At 46.9% G+C, this 16,663-nt stretch overlaps 1 protein-coding gene across 2 annotated transcripts; it reads left to right on the top strand.

Annotated features, from left to right (window-relative positions):
• Window positions 1-4,463: 4,463 nt before the first annotated feature.
• Slc22a13 (solute carrier family 22 member 13) lies at window positions 4,464-16,199 on the top strand. Of its 2 annotated transcripts, XM_058576601.1 has the most exons (12): window positions 4,464-4,614; window positions 5,189-5,235; window positions 5,941-6,205; window positions 11,388-11,491; window positions 11,741-11,895; window positions 12,085-12,253; window positions 12,448-12,568; window positions 12,659-12,753; window positions 12,988-13,202; window positions 13,402-13,510; window positions 14,028-14,243; window positions 14,489-16,199. In XM_058576601.1, exons 3-12 carry the CDS (start codon window positions 5,951-5,953, stop codon window positions 14,580-14,582), a joined length of 1,533 nt encoding a protein of 510 aa, XP_058432584.1. In that variant the 5' UTR covers window positions 4,464-4,614; window positions 5,189-5,235; window positions 5,941-5,950; the 3' UTR covers window positions 14,583-16,199. The 2 variants fall into 2 exon arrangements, with proteins under 2 accessions (XP_058432584.1, XP_046293390.1); XM_046437434.2 differs by lacking the exons at window positions 4,464-4,614; window positions 5,189-5,235 and having other exon boundaries at window positions 5,256-6,205.
• Window positions 16,200-16,663: the final 464 nt, after the last annotated feature.

The following is a 16,663-nucleotide window of genomic DNA, read 5'->3' as shown; positions in this document are numbered from 1 at the left end:
CCCAACTATACCACTCCTTGGTATTTATCCTAAAAATTTAGAAGTCATCATGGTACAGTGATACGTGAGTACCCATGTTTATAGCTATGGAATTCACTGTAGCCAAGTTATGGAACCAGCCCCGGTATTGTCAACAGACAAATGGATAAAGAAAATGTCACACACACATACACACACACACACACACACACACATACGCATGCACGCAATGGAGTCTTATTCAAAGAATGAATTTATGTCATGCAGGAAAATGGATAGAACTAGAGAGCATCATGTTAAGTAAAATAAGCTAGTCTCAGAAAGTCAAGGGTCATATGTTTTCTTTCATATGCAGAAGGTAGAAAGAAAAGTAAAAAAAAAAAAAAAACACCACAAGGAGCTGGGTGTGGTAGTGCATGCCTGTAATCCCAGCAGCTTAGGAGGCTGAGGCAGGAGGATCACGAGTTCAAAGCCAGCCCCAGCAAAAGTGAGGCATTAAGCAACTCAGTGAGACCCTGTCTCTAAATAAAATACAAAATAGGGCTGGGGATGTGGCTCAGTTGTTGAGTGCCCTTGAGTTCAATCTCCACCATAAAAAATCCACCACTTTTAAAAATAGAAGGAAGACAAATAGATCAAAGGAGATCAGAGGAAGTGGCTCAGGAAGAGGGAGGAGGAAAGGGAAAGAGGAGATATATACTGGGGGACTAAATTAACCAAATTGTGTTATGTGAACAGATGAATATATCATAGTGAATCCACTATTATGTATAATCATAATGCACCAATAAAAAATTCCCAATCTGATAAATCCCAATATTATATCTATCTATGTCTGAGTTTGTTTCTGATGCTTGTTCTTTCACCTGTTAAAATGTCTGGTAATATTTTATTGAAACTCAACATGATGTTCTGTGTATAAGAAAAATTCCAGTAAATTGTTCTTTAATGATGTGGTGAGGTGTGGGGAGCGGGAAGTGTTCTGTAGCCCTGGAATTAGGTCTCAGTCATTTAGTGGGCTGTAGCCTTCACTAACTAGTGCCTGTCAGTCTTCCCCTCCACCCCCTTAGTTGGGACAGGATGTCTAGACCAGGCATGAGTTAAACGTTTCTCTTCACCCAGATTAGTTAGGGCCTGATAAAATCTCAATAAATTCGGCTCTATTAAAGTAACTTCTCTTGAGGGTAGGCCTTGTTAAGAAAAATAGAATGCTCTAACTCATTTCAAGTGGTTACTTTCCTCTTCCCCTGCTAGAAACATAAGGAATCCCCCTCCACCCTGTTATTTACTGTGAACCCAGGAGAGCCTCTGGAGTAAAATTCGCAGAAGTATGGGGGCCCTTCCTTGGACTTTTGTGTTGTCCATGTTGAACCTCCAGTAATTTTTCATCGACAGTCCAGGTTTTCTTATCCATGTCCTATTTCCTGTGGAGGTTTCTTCTTGTGGATTTCTGCTCAGGTAAATGGTAATTTTCTGTGTCACCTACCTCTCTCCAGTTGGAGGCAGTGACTTCATGTGACTCACTTTCTCTGACAGGTTTAACGTGGTTTTCAGTTTGTTCATATTTTTACCTGCTACAGTTGTATGGTAGGTAGCTCCTTCCATGCCAGACCAGAAACCAAAAGTCCTGCCCCAAGGTTTTATTTGCTAAAGTTATTCTCAAATTTGGAAGAGTTTGGAGATGCCATTAAGTCCATTGGCACAAGAAATTGTTAAATTTGACCTGAAGTTGCCTCTATAGGTAGTGAATTTAATATGTAACCAAGCCTCAGCCCATCAAAAGCAGCAGTTGAGCTTTTAGCACATTGCCAAAACATGTCCAAGTAAAGCAAGTGCCTGGCTATAACCAATCAGGCTATTTCTGTGTGTGTCTTCCTTTTGTTTGTCTACCCTGCCCACGTCATTGGGTGGATCTCTCTGAACTTTTATTGATTCAGGATATGGTCCAATTCATTAATTGTCTTTTTTTCTCCAATACTGTTAAGTTTAATTTGTCTTCTGTTTTTTTTTCTTTTAATAAGATGTTTGACAACCTCCCTCTGCCTCTACCCCCCACACAAACATCTCCCTCCAGTCCATGGAAAGATGATTCCTGGTGAGCTTACTGACTCTTCCCATACAGAAAATTATTCATTCTACTTAAAAGTGTCCTAGTTGTTAGAAGATTCCTGTTACTCCCCTTTTTGGTTTTAGTTGTGCACTAAAATAGAGACAGCTTCACATGGAGAAAAGGAGCCATACAAGTTGTTGGCTCTTCCTGAAGGGAGGCAACCGCACTCCGGTCCCACTGGCAAGAAGGGACAACTAGATTGCATGGGGAAGTCAGAGACCTTCATGCCCACTGGAGATAGGCCCCATCTCTCAGGTTCATGTAGTTAGAGAAAGATCCCTGGACGGAGAGTTGAGTGTGATCTTGGAAAGGCTTCCTTCAAGAGGAAACCTGTTCTGGACCTTGAAGCATCATGAGGAGTCTTTGGCAATCTCACTGGGATTGGGAATTGGGGAGGGCAAGGTTAACAGGAGAAAGAAGTAAACAACAACAACAACAAAAAAAATAGAATTTGAAAACTATTAGAGGCAAAGTGAGACCAGTGACATCCATTGTTATGGTTTGGAGCTCACATGTGAGACAACGCAAGAAGGTTCAGAGGAGAAATGATTAGGTTGTAAGAGCCTTAATCCAATCAGTGGATTAATCCCCTGATAGGGATTAATTGAGTAGTAATGAAGTGATAGGGTGTGGCTGGAGGAAGTGTGTATTGGGGCATGGCTTTGGGGGATGTGTTTGTATTTGGCAAGTGGAGATCTCTCTCTCTCTCTCTCTCTCTCTCTCTCTCTCTCTCTCTCTCTCTCTCTCTGCTTCTGGATCATCATGTGAGCTGTTTCCTTCTGCCACACTCTTCCACCATGATGTCCTGCCTCACCTTGAGCCCTGAGAAATGGAGTCTACTGTCTATTGATTGAGACCTCTGAAACCATGAGCCCCTAAATAAATTTTTCCTCCCCTAAAATTATTCTGGTTCAGTTTGTTAGTCACGGTGGTGAGAATGCTGACTAAAACATCCATTGTCTCAGTACCAATTTGGGGATCCTACTTCCAACTGGAGATGAGTTCTAGGAAGGTCTTTAGTCATGTCTTGCTTTTCTTTTGGAGATTTTCTAATCTTTCTTTTTCTGTATCCAAGAAGTGGAAGAATCCTTGGAGATCATCCAGTCCAAACTTTTCCTTTACTCAGATAGGGAAATTGAGGCTTGGAGGTGGGAAGGGGCAGATTCAGGATGAATAAATAGCAGAACCCAAGCTTCCTACCTCCTAGCAACCATTTTCTTGGCAAGTCAATAGAGGTGATGCAGAGAATGAGAACACTCAAGCAGGCTAGGTAGAGAAAAAGATAGAGCTGAGGACAGTGATGAGCCTGATCAGGGAATTTGGGATGAGCCAAGAGGAAAGTGCTTTCCTTTGGCAGCCTATCCCCCACAGTCTACCCTACCTTCAACAGCTGGGCCAGCTAGGTGACCAGTATAGGCACACAGTATCCAGAACTGCCCTGCGCAATCTTGCTTCCTTGTGTTTTCTCCACTAGTGTTCCTCTGCCCATCTTTTTTTTTTTTCTTTTTTGGTGGTGCTGGGGGCACTCTACCAACTGGGCTATATCCCCAGCCCATCTTTTAAGATGGTTCAAATTCATAGCAGGAAGAACTTTTCCCATACACAAGCAGATTGTATGTTCATGTGCTATGGTATATATGTGTGATGTGCCTGGAGTGTGGTGGAGGGAGACTTTGTCCTGTCTTCCTGTTATCACTGAGATTGTTTGAGAACTCTTTTCTCAGCACTAACCTCAGGCAGCTGCATTTATTGTTTTCTTGGAGATGATAATGGTTTCTTCACTGATTAGAGTAGTACTCAAAATGCAACTCATGGTTTTTGCATGTAACTACTTTGCACTCTTGGATTGTGTTTGGTGCTTAAAAAAGAAAAGGCTCCTGTGCCTGACACACCTAGTAGTGCCTCCTGGGCTTGGCTGGTGTTGCATACTATCAAACACTAGGCATCCATAGGAGAAGAGGAAGTCCATCAGGGTTAAGAGGCTGGGTTAGGTTCTTGGCAGAGTTAATATGCAGGCTGTTTTTTTTTTTCTTAGTTTTGACTAATCACAAGATGTTTATTGACCAGACTGTTGTTCCTGGAGAGCAAGATGACTCAGAACAAAGGAGACAGATGCCAAATGAAGGCAGAGATGCAGGAAAAACTGAACAGTGGAAGTCCTTCTTACAGGAGTACTTGGCAATGGAGTACCAGGTTATGAATGGGAAATAAATAAGTAAATAGTTATGTCTCATGTGAATGCTTTCCAAAGAGGGACCTCAACAAAGGAAGCCTTCAATAGTCAAGTGTGCAGGACAACCTGCTTTCGCAGTGGCTAACAGTCAGCCTCTCTCCCTAGCAACCTGCGTCACCACCCAAGGAGCTCATCAACAAAGTGGCCATGGTGATAGGGATGGAGGTTATGCATGGGCTCAGCAACATGGATTTCCTCTCACTGAGGCCAACCTGGCCACAGCCGCTGCTGAGGGCCCCATCTGCCAGCAGTGGAGAATGGCACTGAGCCTCCCTGGGACATCATTTCTCAGGTAATCAGCCAGCCACCTGAGGGACAGGTGGATTACATTGGACCTCTTCCCTCATGGAAGTGGCAGCATGTTGTTCTTCCTGGAATAGATACTTTGGATTGGGATTTGTCTTGCCTGAACGCACTGCTTCCGCCAAAACCACCATCCATGGATTCATGGATTGCTGTATCCATCATCGTGGTGTTTCGCATAACACCACTTCTGACGTAGGAACTGGCTTCACAGGAAACAAAGTGCACCGAGGGCACATAGTCATGGAATTCATGGGTCTTTCTGTGTTGGGGATATTATCTCACTGCTTGTACTTCTCTCGCACATTCAATACTTAATTTGGAGCTCATTATCAGTGCAGACAGGTGCCTGGTTTCCCTGAGCTGCCTAAAATGCCTCTCTGTACAGACACGCCTCACTGTGTATTCAGGTCTTGGTTCTGGAATCAAGTTCTCACCAATCTTTCACTTTCACTAGAACAATGAATGTCCTTGAACATCATTCTTTGGAGCACACATGGGAGTGCCCCTAGGTTCCAAGGAGTGGGAGAAATTAATTTCCATTTCCATCTTCCTCATTACAGGTAAAGTGCATTGCTGCTTCTATTACTAAAAGACATGCATAATTCAAGTAAGGCTTTACAAACCCATTGGATGTCTAATGTAGAAGTCACCCTTTGTCCCAACATAACATGGCACCCACCACCACTATTTCTGTGATCCCCAGGAGATGGAGTCTGCAGGCTGGTTTTTCTTGCTGAAATAGGAGGACTTACCTTACCCTACACTGTCTAATGTGGGCTGGTGTCTAGAGCAGCCTCCTGTTTCTCGGAGACACTTGTCTCAGAATTTGGATTCTCTAGGAAATGGAAATGTTTGAGCTGGTGTGAATTGTTTAGGATGTTGCAATTGGAGGTGGGGCGGGTATGGCTACTGTAAGCTGTATTAATGTTTGGCTAAAGCTCAGGGCCCAAGAAACTGCTCTTAATTCCCCTTGTGATGCCTGCTCACAGTAAATAAAATAGCTTCAGATGCTACAAGCTAGACGGGATGATTTTTTTTCATTATATTCTGCTTTTCTCAGATCACAACTAGGGAGCTGTGTGACAGGTGTATCTAGGCAAGGCTGGATTAAACATTAATGCAGTTGTCACTGCTGTCCAAAGGAACAAGTGCACCAGAGCTAATCTCCAGAGTTACCTGAGGAGGGGTGAACAGCAGTCATGGCTCAATTTGCCCAGGTTCTAGCTGAAATAGGTGACTTTGGTCGCTTCCAGGTACAGTTGACGATCCTGATGAGTATCCCCAACTTCCTGTCCCCCTTCTATATGTTTAGCCAGGTCTTCATGGTCCTGGATGAGGCCCACTACTGTTCAGTGGCCTGGGTCAAGAACCACACTCTCAACCTGAGTGCAGCTGAGCAACTGACACTGAGCGTGCCTCTGGATGCTGAGGGCAGACCTGAGTCCTGCCTCATGTTCCGGCCACCCCCCAATAACGCCAGCCTGGAGGACATCCTCAGCCACTGCTTCAATGAGACACAGCCTTGTGAGACCAGCTGGCACTATCCTGAGGACAAGCCCCGATCGCTGTTGAACGAGGTAAGGCTGGCCTTGTGCCTATCTGTCCACTTGTCTTGGTCCCTCTGCCTGACCCTGCACTGACTGTTGCTGTCTCTGTAACTCTTCCTGTGTGGTTGACCATTTTTATGCCTGTTTTACCTTTTGCAGTCACCTCTTTTCTCTTTGTCCTCTGCCTGTTGGTCCATCTAGTCTCTATTTTCTCCGTATGGTCTGCCTGCCCAGCTCTCTGTTCAGTTTTGCCTGTCCTTTTGTCTCCAAGCTTGTCCTTCTGTCTGTCTGCCCAGGCACCTGCCTTTATGCCTGTGCCCTGTTTTCCTGTTCTGATGCTGCCTCTCTCTACCCCGTGTTCCTAGCTGTCTATTTCCCCTTGTCTTTCGGCTCACCCTTGCACGTCGGCCTGATTACCTGTCCTGTGCTTTCCTAACTCTTAGATTGTTGCTTTCTCTGTCCACTTGTTTTCCATCCTGCTTGCTTGACTTGGCTTCCTACTTTCCGGCTTCTCTCTGTAGGCCCCTGCCTCTGGGATGCTGGAGAACACTCTCGACTCTTAAGACTCATCCTGTGGATAATTAAGCACTTGCTCCTACTAACTTCATTCTCTTAGGAGAGACTTGGGTACATTTACAGAAAGATGCTCCCTCTAGCCACTTCGGAGCAAGAGGGGCCCTCAGAAACATCTAGCTCCTTCCTGTGTGGCTTCCCGGGTGGTAAGGTTTAGACACAGAGTCCCTCTCCAAGGACCTCTGGTGGTCAGGGAAGACCTGGACCCCTTGTACTGGAGTAGAGGGCTAGGTGGCCTCTGAGACCCAGAATTTGCTTTCTCCTGAAGACAACTTTCTAAATGAAGTGTTAATGTGAGCTGGGCAACAAGATGCTCAAAAATGTTGCCAGAGAAGAGTTTTTTTTGCAGAAAGAGTATCAAAAGAAAGGCCTGGCAGCCAGAAACAGGTGGTTTTCAAGGTGTAGGTAACTTGGTGTGCCTGGAATATGGGTGGTAAATGTAAACTAGGATTTGTAGGGGATATTTTCAAGGATCTGGCACCTGTTTTGCTGTTGCTATTTGTTAAAAAGTAACTTCCCCTTTAAAAAACCAGCAAATGACAAACAAATTTTCTTGATTGCTACCTGAGTTTCATCAAGCACTGGATCTACTCAAGGGGGAAAAGAAAAGGCACCTGTCAAGGAATGTTATAGTTTGGATCTCCAATGTCCCCCAAGGCTCATGCTTTGAAGACCTGGCCCCCAATGCAGTTCAGAGGTATAACTTTGGGGAAGTGATTGGGTCATGAGGGTTCTAAACTCATTAATATTCTAAACTCATTAATGTTCTAAACTCATCAATGTCCATTGATGGATTCCTAACTAAACGACTCCTATGGAATGGTACAAACTGTAGGAAGTGGGACCTAGTAGAAGGGAGTGGGTCCTTGGGGGCATGCCTTAGGGATCAAGAAATAAATGAGTTTGCTCCACCACATGACCCTTATCAGAACACTCTGCCTCACTACAAGCCCATAGCCATGAGTCCAAATGACTGAAACCATGAGCCACAATAAATGTTTCCTCCTTTAAGTTGATTTCCTCAGGTATTTTGTCATAGCAGATGGAAAATTGACTAACATGAGGAATATATTAATAAATGACAGCACACACCTGAAGCCCTTCTTTAGCTACAGGAGGCTCCAGGGCAACTAATATTACTGTGTCTAACACATTGATTAGGCCTTTCCATGTGAGTGAGAATACCCCATTTGACAGCCCTTTGGTCAAGGACAGCTTTTCTGAAGTCTTCTATTTGCTCTTGGCAAATTTCTCAATAGGAGAGGGGTCATCTCTGAGATCAATCTGTGTCTCAACAAGCAAGATGGTAGATGCATTATCTCAGGCACCCCATTTTCTTTTACTTCTAGTGAGGTCAGAGACCCCTGAAAAACAGAAAAGAAACACTTTCATTTGTGGATGTTCAACTGCCATAATCTCTCATAATTGGCTTGTCCTACAGTGTCAAAAAGGTCAAGAGTCTATGGCTCTCCACCAATCCGGTAACTGCATACTTTTCAAAAACAGCACATACTCAGGTGGAGATTTGTTTGTTGTGTTGGAGTCAAGGTTCCCAATGGCACTATGGCTCCCAGCAACACACTCAGTGGTCTGCCTCACTGAAATTGTTTTGTATCCACTTGATCCGACGTGCACAGACCTGAAACTGACTTCAGCTTCTTCAACAACCTGTGGGCAGCACTCAGAGGCCTCAATTCAGCCTCAGTCAGCAGCCTAGTCCATGTTGGCTGGGTTGGGCCTTGGACCTCTTACCCTCCCACTTCCAACCCTTCCAAGAACTGTGACTCTCAAGGGAATGTACAACATTGGGACTTTGTGACCTGTGCCACAGGACAATCTAAGCTTGGTTCTAGAGCAGAGCTCCCTTGGAATGAGATCTTCTGCTTCTGCTTTTTTTTTTTTTTTTTTAATCTATGAAAAAGAGCTCTGCACACTGATGCAGAAGGTCCTCTCTAAGTAGACACCCCAGTGTCCTTAGTATAACCTGTGGCTTCATATTCAAACCAAAATAAAAACCACAGTAATCTGAAAAGAAAAAACATGTTTCCTTAAGGCTACATGCCCTTGAAGGTCATAGTACCTGTCTATTTCTTACCTTATCAGTGTAATATTTCCTGGCTCTGTCCATATAGAACTCTGAAGGGGAGGGAAACAGACTGTCAACGAATAGCAGAAACAGTAGCACTTTTCCTGGGATTGTGGACAACGTTGGAATGGCAAAGAATGAGAATCAGAAAAAACAGTCATTTTTAGGGTCTGGAGGTATAAAAATGTCTGGCATCTTTGAGGAATACTCAAAAAAAGAAGTTTGGAAATTCTTGTAGGGTTACAGGTTCAGTGCTGAAGAATATGGGATTTCTGCTAGAGATCCAAGAGGGCCTTGAAGGTTTTAGAATAAGGAAGACATGCTCTAGAAATGAGGGTGGAATTCTGCAAGTCACTGTGGCTGTCCCTGAGCAGAACCAAACACTATTGGTGTTAGGGCTGGGGAGGTGGATAAATGGCATCCCAAGTGCAGTCCTCTTCATCTCTGCGCCATTTGCAACATGATGACACTATGTGAGTTTGGGTGTACTTTGGCACCTCTCCAAGACACAGTCTCTGCTGCTGCTGAACAATGGACTAAGTGTGAGAATTTAATGATATAAGGGGTATAAACTATAGGGAGGTAGTAGAATTGTGACTAGTGACCAGAGGTGCCAGACTTGGAAGACCCCCATAGCTTGGCATTCATGCCTGCAGAACACTGTAGCCTTGAAAGCCTGGTGAGCACAGGGCTAGTGTAGCCATCCTACAGAGCTTTACTGAGCGCAGCCTGTATAACAGCCACCAAGCCAAGTATGTCACATGTGTTACTTCCTTTAATCCTATCAGATGATACATACCATATAGCAGGTTTTATCACCAACTTTGTACACGTTGGAAACCAAAACACAGATGGATAGACTAACAGGCTCAAGGTTACACAAAGTCACTCAGTTCTGACCCTAGAGCTTGGCAGTTGCAAGCCTTTATTTATTTTAAATGGTATGTTACTACAAAGGCAATCCATAGTTACTAGGCAAAAACAAACAGGATGGACCAACAGTTAAGAGCCCTTCTGTGTCCCATGTCATTCTCAGGGGTAATCAGTTAATCATTTGACATCTACTGAAAGTCCTTAAAAATTAACAGTTGTCCTTGAGAATGGAAGTGTGAGCACAGTGGTAACTCCTGGATTGGTTAATTTCTTGCTAAAGATTATTTAACTGATAGTGATTGACTGGTCATCGATGTGCTGGCCTTGGTTCCTTTGCTCGTTTTCAGCAAACATTCCCTTAGACTCCACTCAGTTTCATTCCCTGTCTAGACAATAGAAATGTGTCAGTTACACCAGCTGCCATCCAGCTGTGGGATGTAGGATTAGCTGCTAACCTCCCTCGGAGGAAAATAACAATAAGTCAGTGGCTGTTGTGGCAGTGATCTGAGGTAATACGTGTAAAGCGCTTAGCACCCTGTGCATGGCACAAAACAGGCACTCAAAGGCATCCTCACAGGAGGGAAGCTGGAGGAGGGTTCACATGGCACGTTCCCCTACAAACACTCATGTGTAAGCTGAGTTGTGTGCAAAGGGTGCAGAATGCCCATGAGGGAGTCATGTGTACTGTACGTGCACATGTAGCGGACATGTGTGCAGAGCTGTGTGGATCCACGTATTTTTTCCACTTCATTTCCTAGACTGTGGATTAGGCTGTCTCTAAGTCTCCAGGTGGGTTGGCAGCTTTTGCCCAGATGTATCTCCCACCCCGCCCTCCCACTATGTGTATATGTTCCTCTGTCCCAGTCAGGTGTGTGTGAATGTTCCTTATTGCCTGTGTTTGGTGAGTGTTTCAGGGGATTTTGCAGCCAGATGAGAAAATTTGGAGAGGCCCAAGTGGGTCACAGGGATGCCTGAGCTGAGGGGAAGAGACCCTACTTACTTGTCAGGATGCAACCATCAGTGGTAGATCATAGGCTCTCAAATTTTATATCCTTAATGTGTCAGGGATTATACATGGTACCTTTAGGCTAAAAGAAATATGGTTCTATGTATTGTTAAGTCCAAAGAATAACACGTGTTTATGTCCTAACAATTTACTAGTGGTTTGAAAGAATAGTACACCTAAATTCAAAGAAAAAACATTTTATTTCATTCTTAAAGAAAGGCAACAACTTATTAATGGGATGTATGTGGCTCCTGAGCACACATAGTTTCCAAGCCCTTGGATACTGCTAGGTCCATTTTTGGTTCCCTGCTGATTTGTACATGGTTTACTTTTTTGTTGTTGTTGTTGTTGTTCCACAGCTATTACCCAAAACAGGACTTCACAGAGATATGATGTCATTGACAGAAAAGTAGGGTGATCTCATGTTGAAGTACAAACTTATCCTGGGCTGGTAGTTTTGTGTCATGTCAGACAGATGTCAAATATCACTCTATTTATTTCCCTTTGAATATACTCTGCTGTGCCCAGTGAGTTCACTGTAGTACCCTGGAGTACCTTGGAACACAGTTTGGAAATCATAGACACGATCCCTAAAAGAGAGGTTAAGGGCTAGGTGGTGAAGAACTTGCCCTCAGCACTTCCCCCAGACTCACATCTGCCTGTATTTGCTTCAGTTCAACCTGGTGTGCCATCGGAAGCACCTGAAGGAGACCTCACAGTCGGTGTTCATGTCCGGACTCCTTGCTGGGGCCCTTATCTTTGGGCCCCTCTGTGACTGGTATGAACCTTGACCCGCTCTCCCCTGACCTAGCATGTGTTTAGACTCCTTAGGGCCCAAGTTTCCCCGAGTGCCCCTCATGCCGGCCTCCAGGAAGAGGCCTGGTTCCCACCACCCTCCATGGGGCTCCCAGAGAAGGGCCACGTCTCCTCCCTCAGACAGCCCAGGTGAGGCCTGTGGGGTTTTACCTGCTTCCTCCCCAGCAGGGCCCCTTCCCTTACCACACACAGCTCTGCTTCTTTACCTCAGGATTGGCCGCAAAGCCTCTCTCCTGGTGCAGCTGCTCCTGACTGCCTTCGTGGGCCTGGCCACGGCCTTTGTGCCCAGCTTTGAGTTCTACATGGTCCTGCGCTTTGCTGTGGCTACCGCTGTCTCTGGATTTATGATAAGCACTGTTACCCTGCGTGAGTACCCTGCCTGTGGGAGCCTTGTCAGGCACATACCTTGCCCATACCTGAGGCAGTCCCAGGGGAGCTTCTCGTGCAGGGACTGAGGCCTGAGGACTGAGGACATGCTGACCTGGCAGCATCTAGAGAGTGGCAGGGAGTGAAGGGGCAGGGTGTGGCCCAGTCTCAGCTTTTCTGTCCCCACAGTTTCAGAGTGGGTGAGCCCCTTGTGGAGGACTCGGGCTGTGATCCTGGCCCAGTTCACCTTCGCCTTGGGACAGATGGTGCTGGCAGGACTTGCATATGGTATCCGCAACTGGAGGCTCCTTCAGATTGCTGGCGCTGTTCCTTTTTTGCTGTTCTTCTCGTACATCTGGTGAGGAGCCACTTGCCAGGAGCAAACCACCCCTAGGCCAGCTTTGTGGGGTGGAATGCAGTGATCACACTCACCTCCTGGGGCGGTCGGAGGCTGGCCTGGGAGAGGAAGTCTCCAAGTATGGAGGTGCGGAAAGGCTAGGAAGGCTCCACGGGACTTCAGACCCCAAGGTCACAGCTGCTCCTGGTCAACAGGATTCTGCCAGAATCTGCTCGGTGGCTCCTCACCCAGGGGAGGATAGAGGAAGCCAAACAACTAGTTCAGAAGGCAGCCTCAGTCAACAAGCGGAAAATCTCCCCAGAGCTTCTGGACCAGGTACTTCCAGCAGGCCAGGGCTTGTCCCTGCCCCTGACGCTGACCCCCAAAGAGCCTCTGCATGACCCCTCACCCTGCATCTTCTTTCAGTTGGCCCCAGAGAAGACAGCCTCCTCAGGGAATGCCTTGGATCTTTTCAGACACCCCCATCTCCGGAAGGTGACCCTGATTCTCATCTGTGTCTGGTGAGTTGCCCAGGGCTCATGCCCCTTCCTGAGGACAGTGCCAATACGCTGCCCCTTCCATGGCCACTTTTCCCGTGTGTCCACCAAGTGGTGGGATGGTAGCTCTCAGGCTGTGTGCTCTCTCCCTAGCTGTGCTAGTTTCTCCTTTTGTGACACTGACCAAGGCAGGCTCGTCCTCTGGATGTGATGGTGTTGAACACTCAGCAATGACAGGAACCCTTGGGTGCCTTACAGGTTTGTGGACAGTCTTGGGTACTATGGCCTCAGCCTCCAAGTGGGAGACTTTGGCCTGGACATCTACCTGACACAGCTAATATTTGGAGCCTCTGAGGTGCCTGCCCGCCTTCTCAGCATCTTCATGATGGAGAAGTTGGGACGCAAGTGGAGCCAGATGGGGACTCTGATTCTGGGTGGCCTCATGTGTATTATCATCATCTTTATCCCAGAAGGTATGACTGGATGTTTCCCTCCCTCCCTGACCCCTGCTGCAGGGGCTGGACCAATGGCCATCACTCTCCTGTCGGGAGTAAAGGTTTCCCCAGGGTTTGGGTACAGAAGAGGTGAGGAGTTTGGGTGGACAAGGTGGCGGGCAGGGCCCAAGTGGTGGGTGGCCTACTTTACGTGTGGTTGACCAGCATCTTCCAGCAGATATGCCCTTGGTGGTCACCGTGCTGGCCGTGGTGGGGAAGTTCGCCACTTCTGCTGGCTTCACCATCTCCTACTTGTACACTATTGAGCTCTTTCCCACCGTCGTCCGGTAAGAGCTGCTGATATGACTCTTGCTTTTCTGCTTCTAGGGCCTTGATTTTGGCCAGTCCTCTGCTACCCTCACCACCAGCCCACAAATAGTTAATGAGGCTGGTTCTGGGTCCCTGACAACCAGAGCTGTAGTGCAAGTCCTCAAGTATCTCCAGGCTGGCAGAGGACAGATATGGATGTAGGCCATGGCCTGGCCTTGTCAGGACAGGAATGTGGGAGAAATTTCAGAATGAATGACCCAGGAGAAGAAACACTCAGATGAGGGAAGGGGTGGTTGGGAGCCATAGCCTTTGACCTTAGAGGGGGACAGGTCACACAGGGAACAGGCAGACAGGGAGGCCTGGAGGTGGGAGGTACATGCAGGGGCAGGAGCACTAAATAAGCCAGAGGAGACTGGAGACCCTGCTGGCCTTTGGCTGGGGGTGTGGGGGGGTGCTACAATTAGGGGTCTGGGGGTAGAGCTGTGGCCTCAGGTTGAGGCCTATTCTGCTCAAATTTTACTGGCCTTCCTGCAGGCAAACAGGCATGGGGCTGGTGAGCATCTTTTCAAGAGTAGGTGGCATTCTCACACCACTTGTGCTCCTGCTGGGCGAGTACCGCAAGGAACTCCCTATGCTCATCTACGGCAGCTTCCCCATCGGGGCAGGTATACTCTGTATTCTGCTGCCAGAGACACGTGGCCAGGCCCTGAAGGACACCATCCAGGACCTGGATCAGGGGCCCAGCACACGGTGAGCAGCTTTCTAGCTTTGAAGCCCAGGACCTGGGCCCCACATCAGAGGCCCCTCTACCAGAAACCCAGACCTCCTCTTCACCATTAGTCCATCATTGCTTAGAGGCCAATATGGATCCCTGTGGAACCACACATCTTACTGACCTTGGGTCAGATTTCCCGTATTTTCAGGAGGGAGATGGTGAGGGGTGATGCCATGGGACCAATTTCTGGACAACAACGAGAGCCTTCTTTTCCCTGCAGATCTCCGACGGCAGTGCCCCCAGAGAAAGAAATGGACGCTACGGGAAGAAGTTCTACTCTAGGGGTGACCACTGTGAGCAGCACAAATTTCTGATTGTGGTCTCTAAGAATCAGACCACCAGCAGCAGGAAGCTGCCTACACATCCCTTTGTGTCCCCAAGAGGACACAGATGAGCCTTGTTTATAGAGGAGCGCACAGGACATGGCCCCAGCTCTCTGCCACTGCTGAGTCCAATCCTGGAAGCATCTGGGACAGGACTTCCCTCCTTCCTTCACCTCTCTCATTCCCAGAGCCCCACTCCAATGCCCCGAGTTAGGGTCTTGGGTGTGTCATGGGCTTCATTTGTTCTCTGATAGTTTGTGGGGCTATGGCATCCTGGTCCCTCAGTCTGGAGCACCCCCTGCCCCCCAAACTCAGTCAAATCCAGAGCAGAGCACTAGATAGGGCCTTTCTGAGTAGTGGGATCAAGTGGAGAGGAAATAAATTTTGAAGTTGTGGACTCTAGGCAGCAGGTAGATAAAGGGCTGTCGATGAGGAGAAGGTTGTAGTTTCTTCCAGTGGCTGGACCAGGCCCCTCTGGCTAAGGTGCTAGGACCTTCAATCCTGCTAAGAGAAGACTGTCCTATATTCTCTTTGAAGTTGCCCCATCCCCTGCCCCACACTTAGCTCTTGCCTAACCTACGTGAGGCTCAGGGATGAGCTCTGCAGAGGGAGACTACATGGCTCTGCCCCTACCCACTGTGCTCTGCTGCTTCTGGCTCTTCTAGGGCCCAGGCAGGGAAAGGAGAAGGACATAGGTCTTTATACTTGGCCACCAGTCACTGTTTCCAGGTTTCTACTGATCTTCCAGTGCATTTTGACAGGCTTCTTACCTCTGGCTCTTCCGTGGGGCCATATTCATGAGACTTTCAGAGATCTTCTCTGGGCCACTGTGTTGTTCCTTAATATGAGCAACCTTCTCTTTAGACCCTTCTTCAGTTCCCACCCTAGCGTTGTTCCATATAGTATTACTGCTGGCATCCCCAGACTTTAGAAGACCACCTTGTTGGGTGGGGGACTCCCAGCAAGCTACTTCAAGCCAGGTTACCTTCCCCAGCATCTGTTTGGCCCACAGAACACCATGTATCATTGCTCCACCAAGTGGTGGAAAAAGAGCTTGCTCATTCATTTTCCCCAGTCCTTGCTCCAGCTCACCTCCTGCCAAGAAGAAGATTTTAGTTTTTTTTCTCACAGGCACCCCTTAGAAGGGTTTTGTATTAGTCTTTTTTCCATTACTATAATGAGATACCTGAGACTGGGTGATTTCATGAAGAAAAGAACTATATTGAGCTCACAATTCTGGAGGTTTAAGGGCATGGGTGTGGTAAGGGCCTCATGGCAGATGGCATTGCAGTGGCAGGAGTGTGGGGGAGAGTGAGAGATCACATCACAAGCCAGAAAGAGCAGAGGGGCCACTAAGCCCCATATCTGGAAGGTGTTGTCATCTCTCACATTGCCACACTTTGGCCCAAGATCCCAAAACATGAACCCTTGGTGGGGACGGCACTGAAACCATTTCCAAACCATGGCAGGTTCTTCCAGAAACTTCCTCCCTTGCATTCAACTTTTCTTATATAATGTACAGAGGTGGTCAGTGATGGACCAGTTCTTTGTGCATCCAGCATGGAAGTGTCCAGAGCCTCTCTTTCAAATACATGGATATTTCATACAGTTTTGAAGTGATGGGTAAAAGTTCTGTTCAACTTCCTACAGCATACAAACTCATCAAATACCAAGCTAAACTCTCCTTGTAGGGACACACAGAGTCTTCCTTGATATAATGAGCCACCCAGGTTGAAATTTCCAATATGTGATGGCAAAACAAAACAAAACACACCCTGAATAGATTTAGGGAAAGGACCATTTCAGAGTTGCAGGGAGTTTCCTCCCTAAGATTCTGGACACATGCTCCTCAAAGGAGGCAAAGTGCTTGTCATTCCTGGAAGAGCCTTAAAGGGGACCCTTTGTTGACACCAGTGTAAATGCAGAGATTCACCTAATGCTTTTGGGAGTCTTTCGGGATTTTTATTTTTAGGAATTATGGGTGCTTGGAGACAAAAGATCTTTCTCTATGTATTTATAAGTATCCCCAGGCTTGTTCTGGTTAGTGGGTAAATGTTTGTCTTTTTGCAGTT

The sequence above is a fragment of the Marmota monax genome, unplaced genomic scaffold, assembly GCF_021218885.2.
Source record: "Marmota monax isolate L192 unplaced genomic scaffold, Marmota_monax_Labrador192_F-V1.1 WCK01_AAM20220418_F8-fsc00021, whole genome shotgun sequence".
In the NCBI taxonomy this organism is placed as follows: Eukaryota; Metazoa; Chordata; class Mammalia; order Rodentia; family Sciuridae; genus Marmota; species Marmota monax.
Note: the sequence above shows the minus strand (reverse complement) of the source record. Positions and strands in the feature narration are given on the sequence as shown.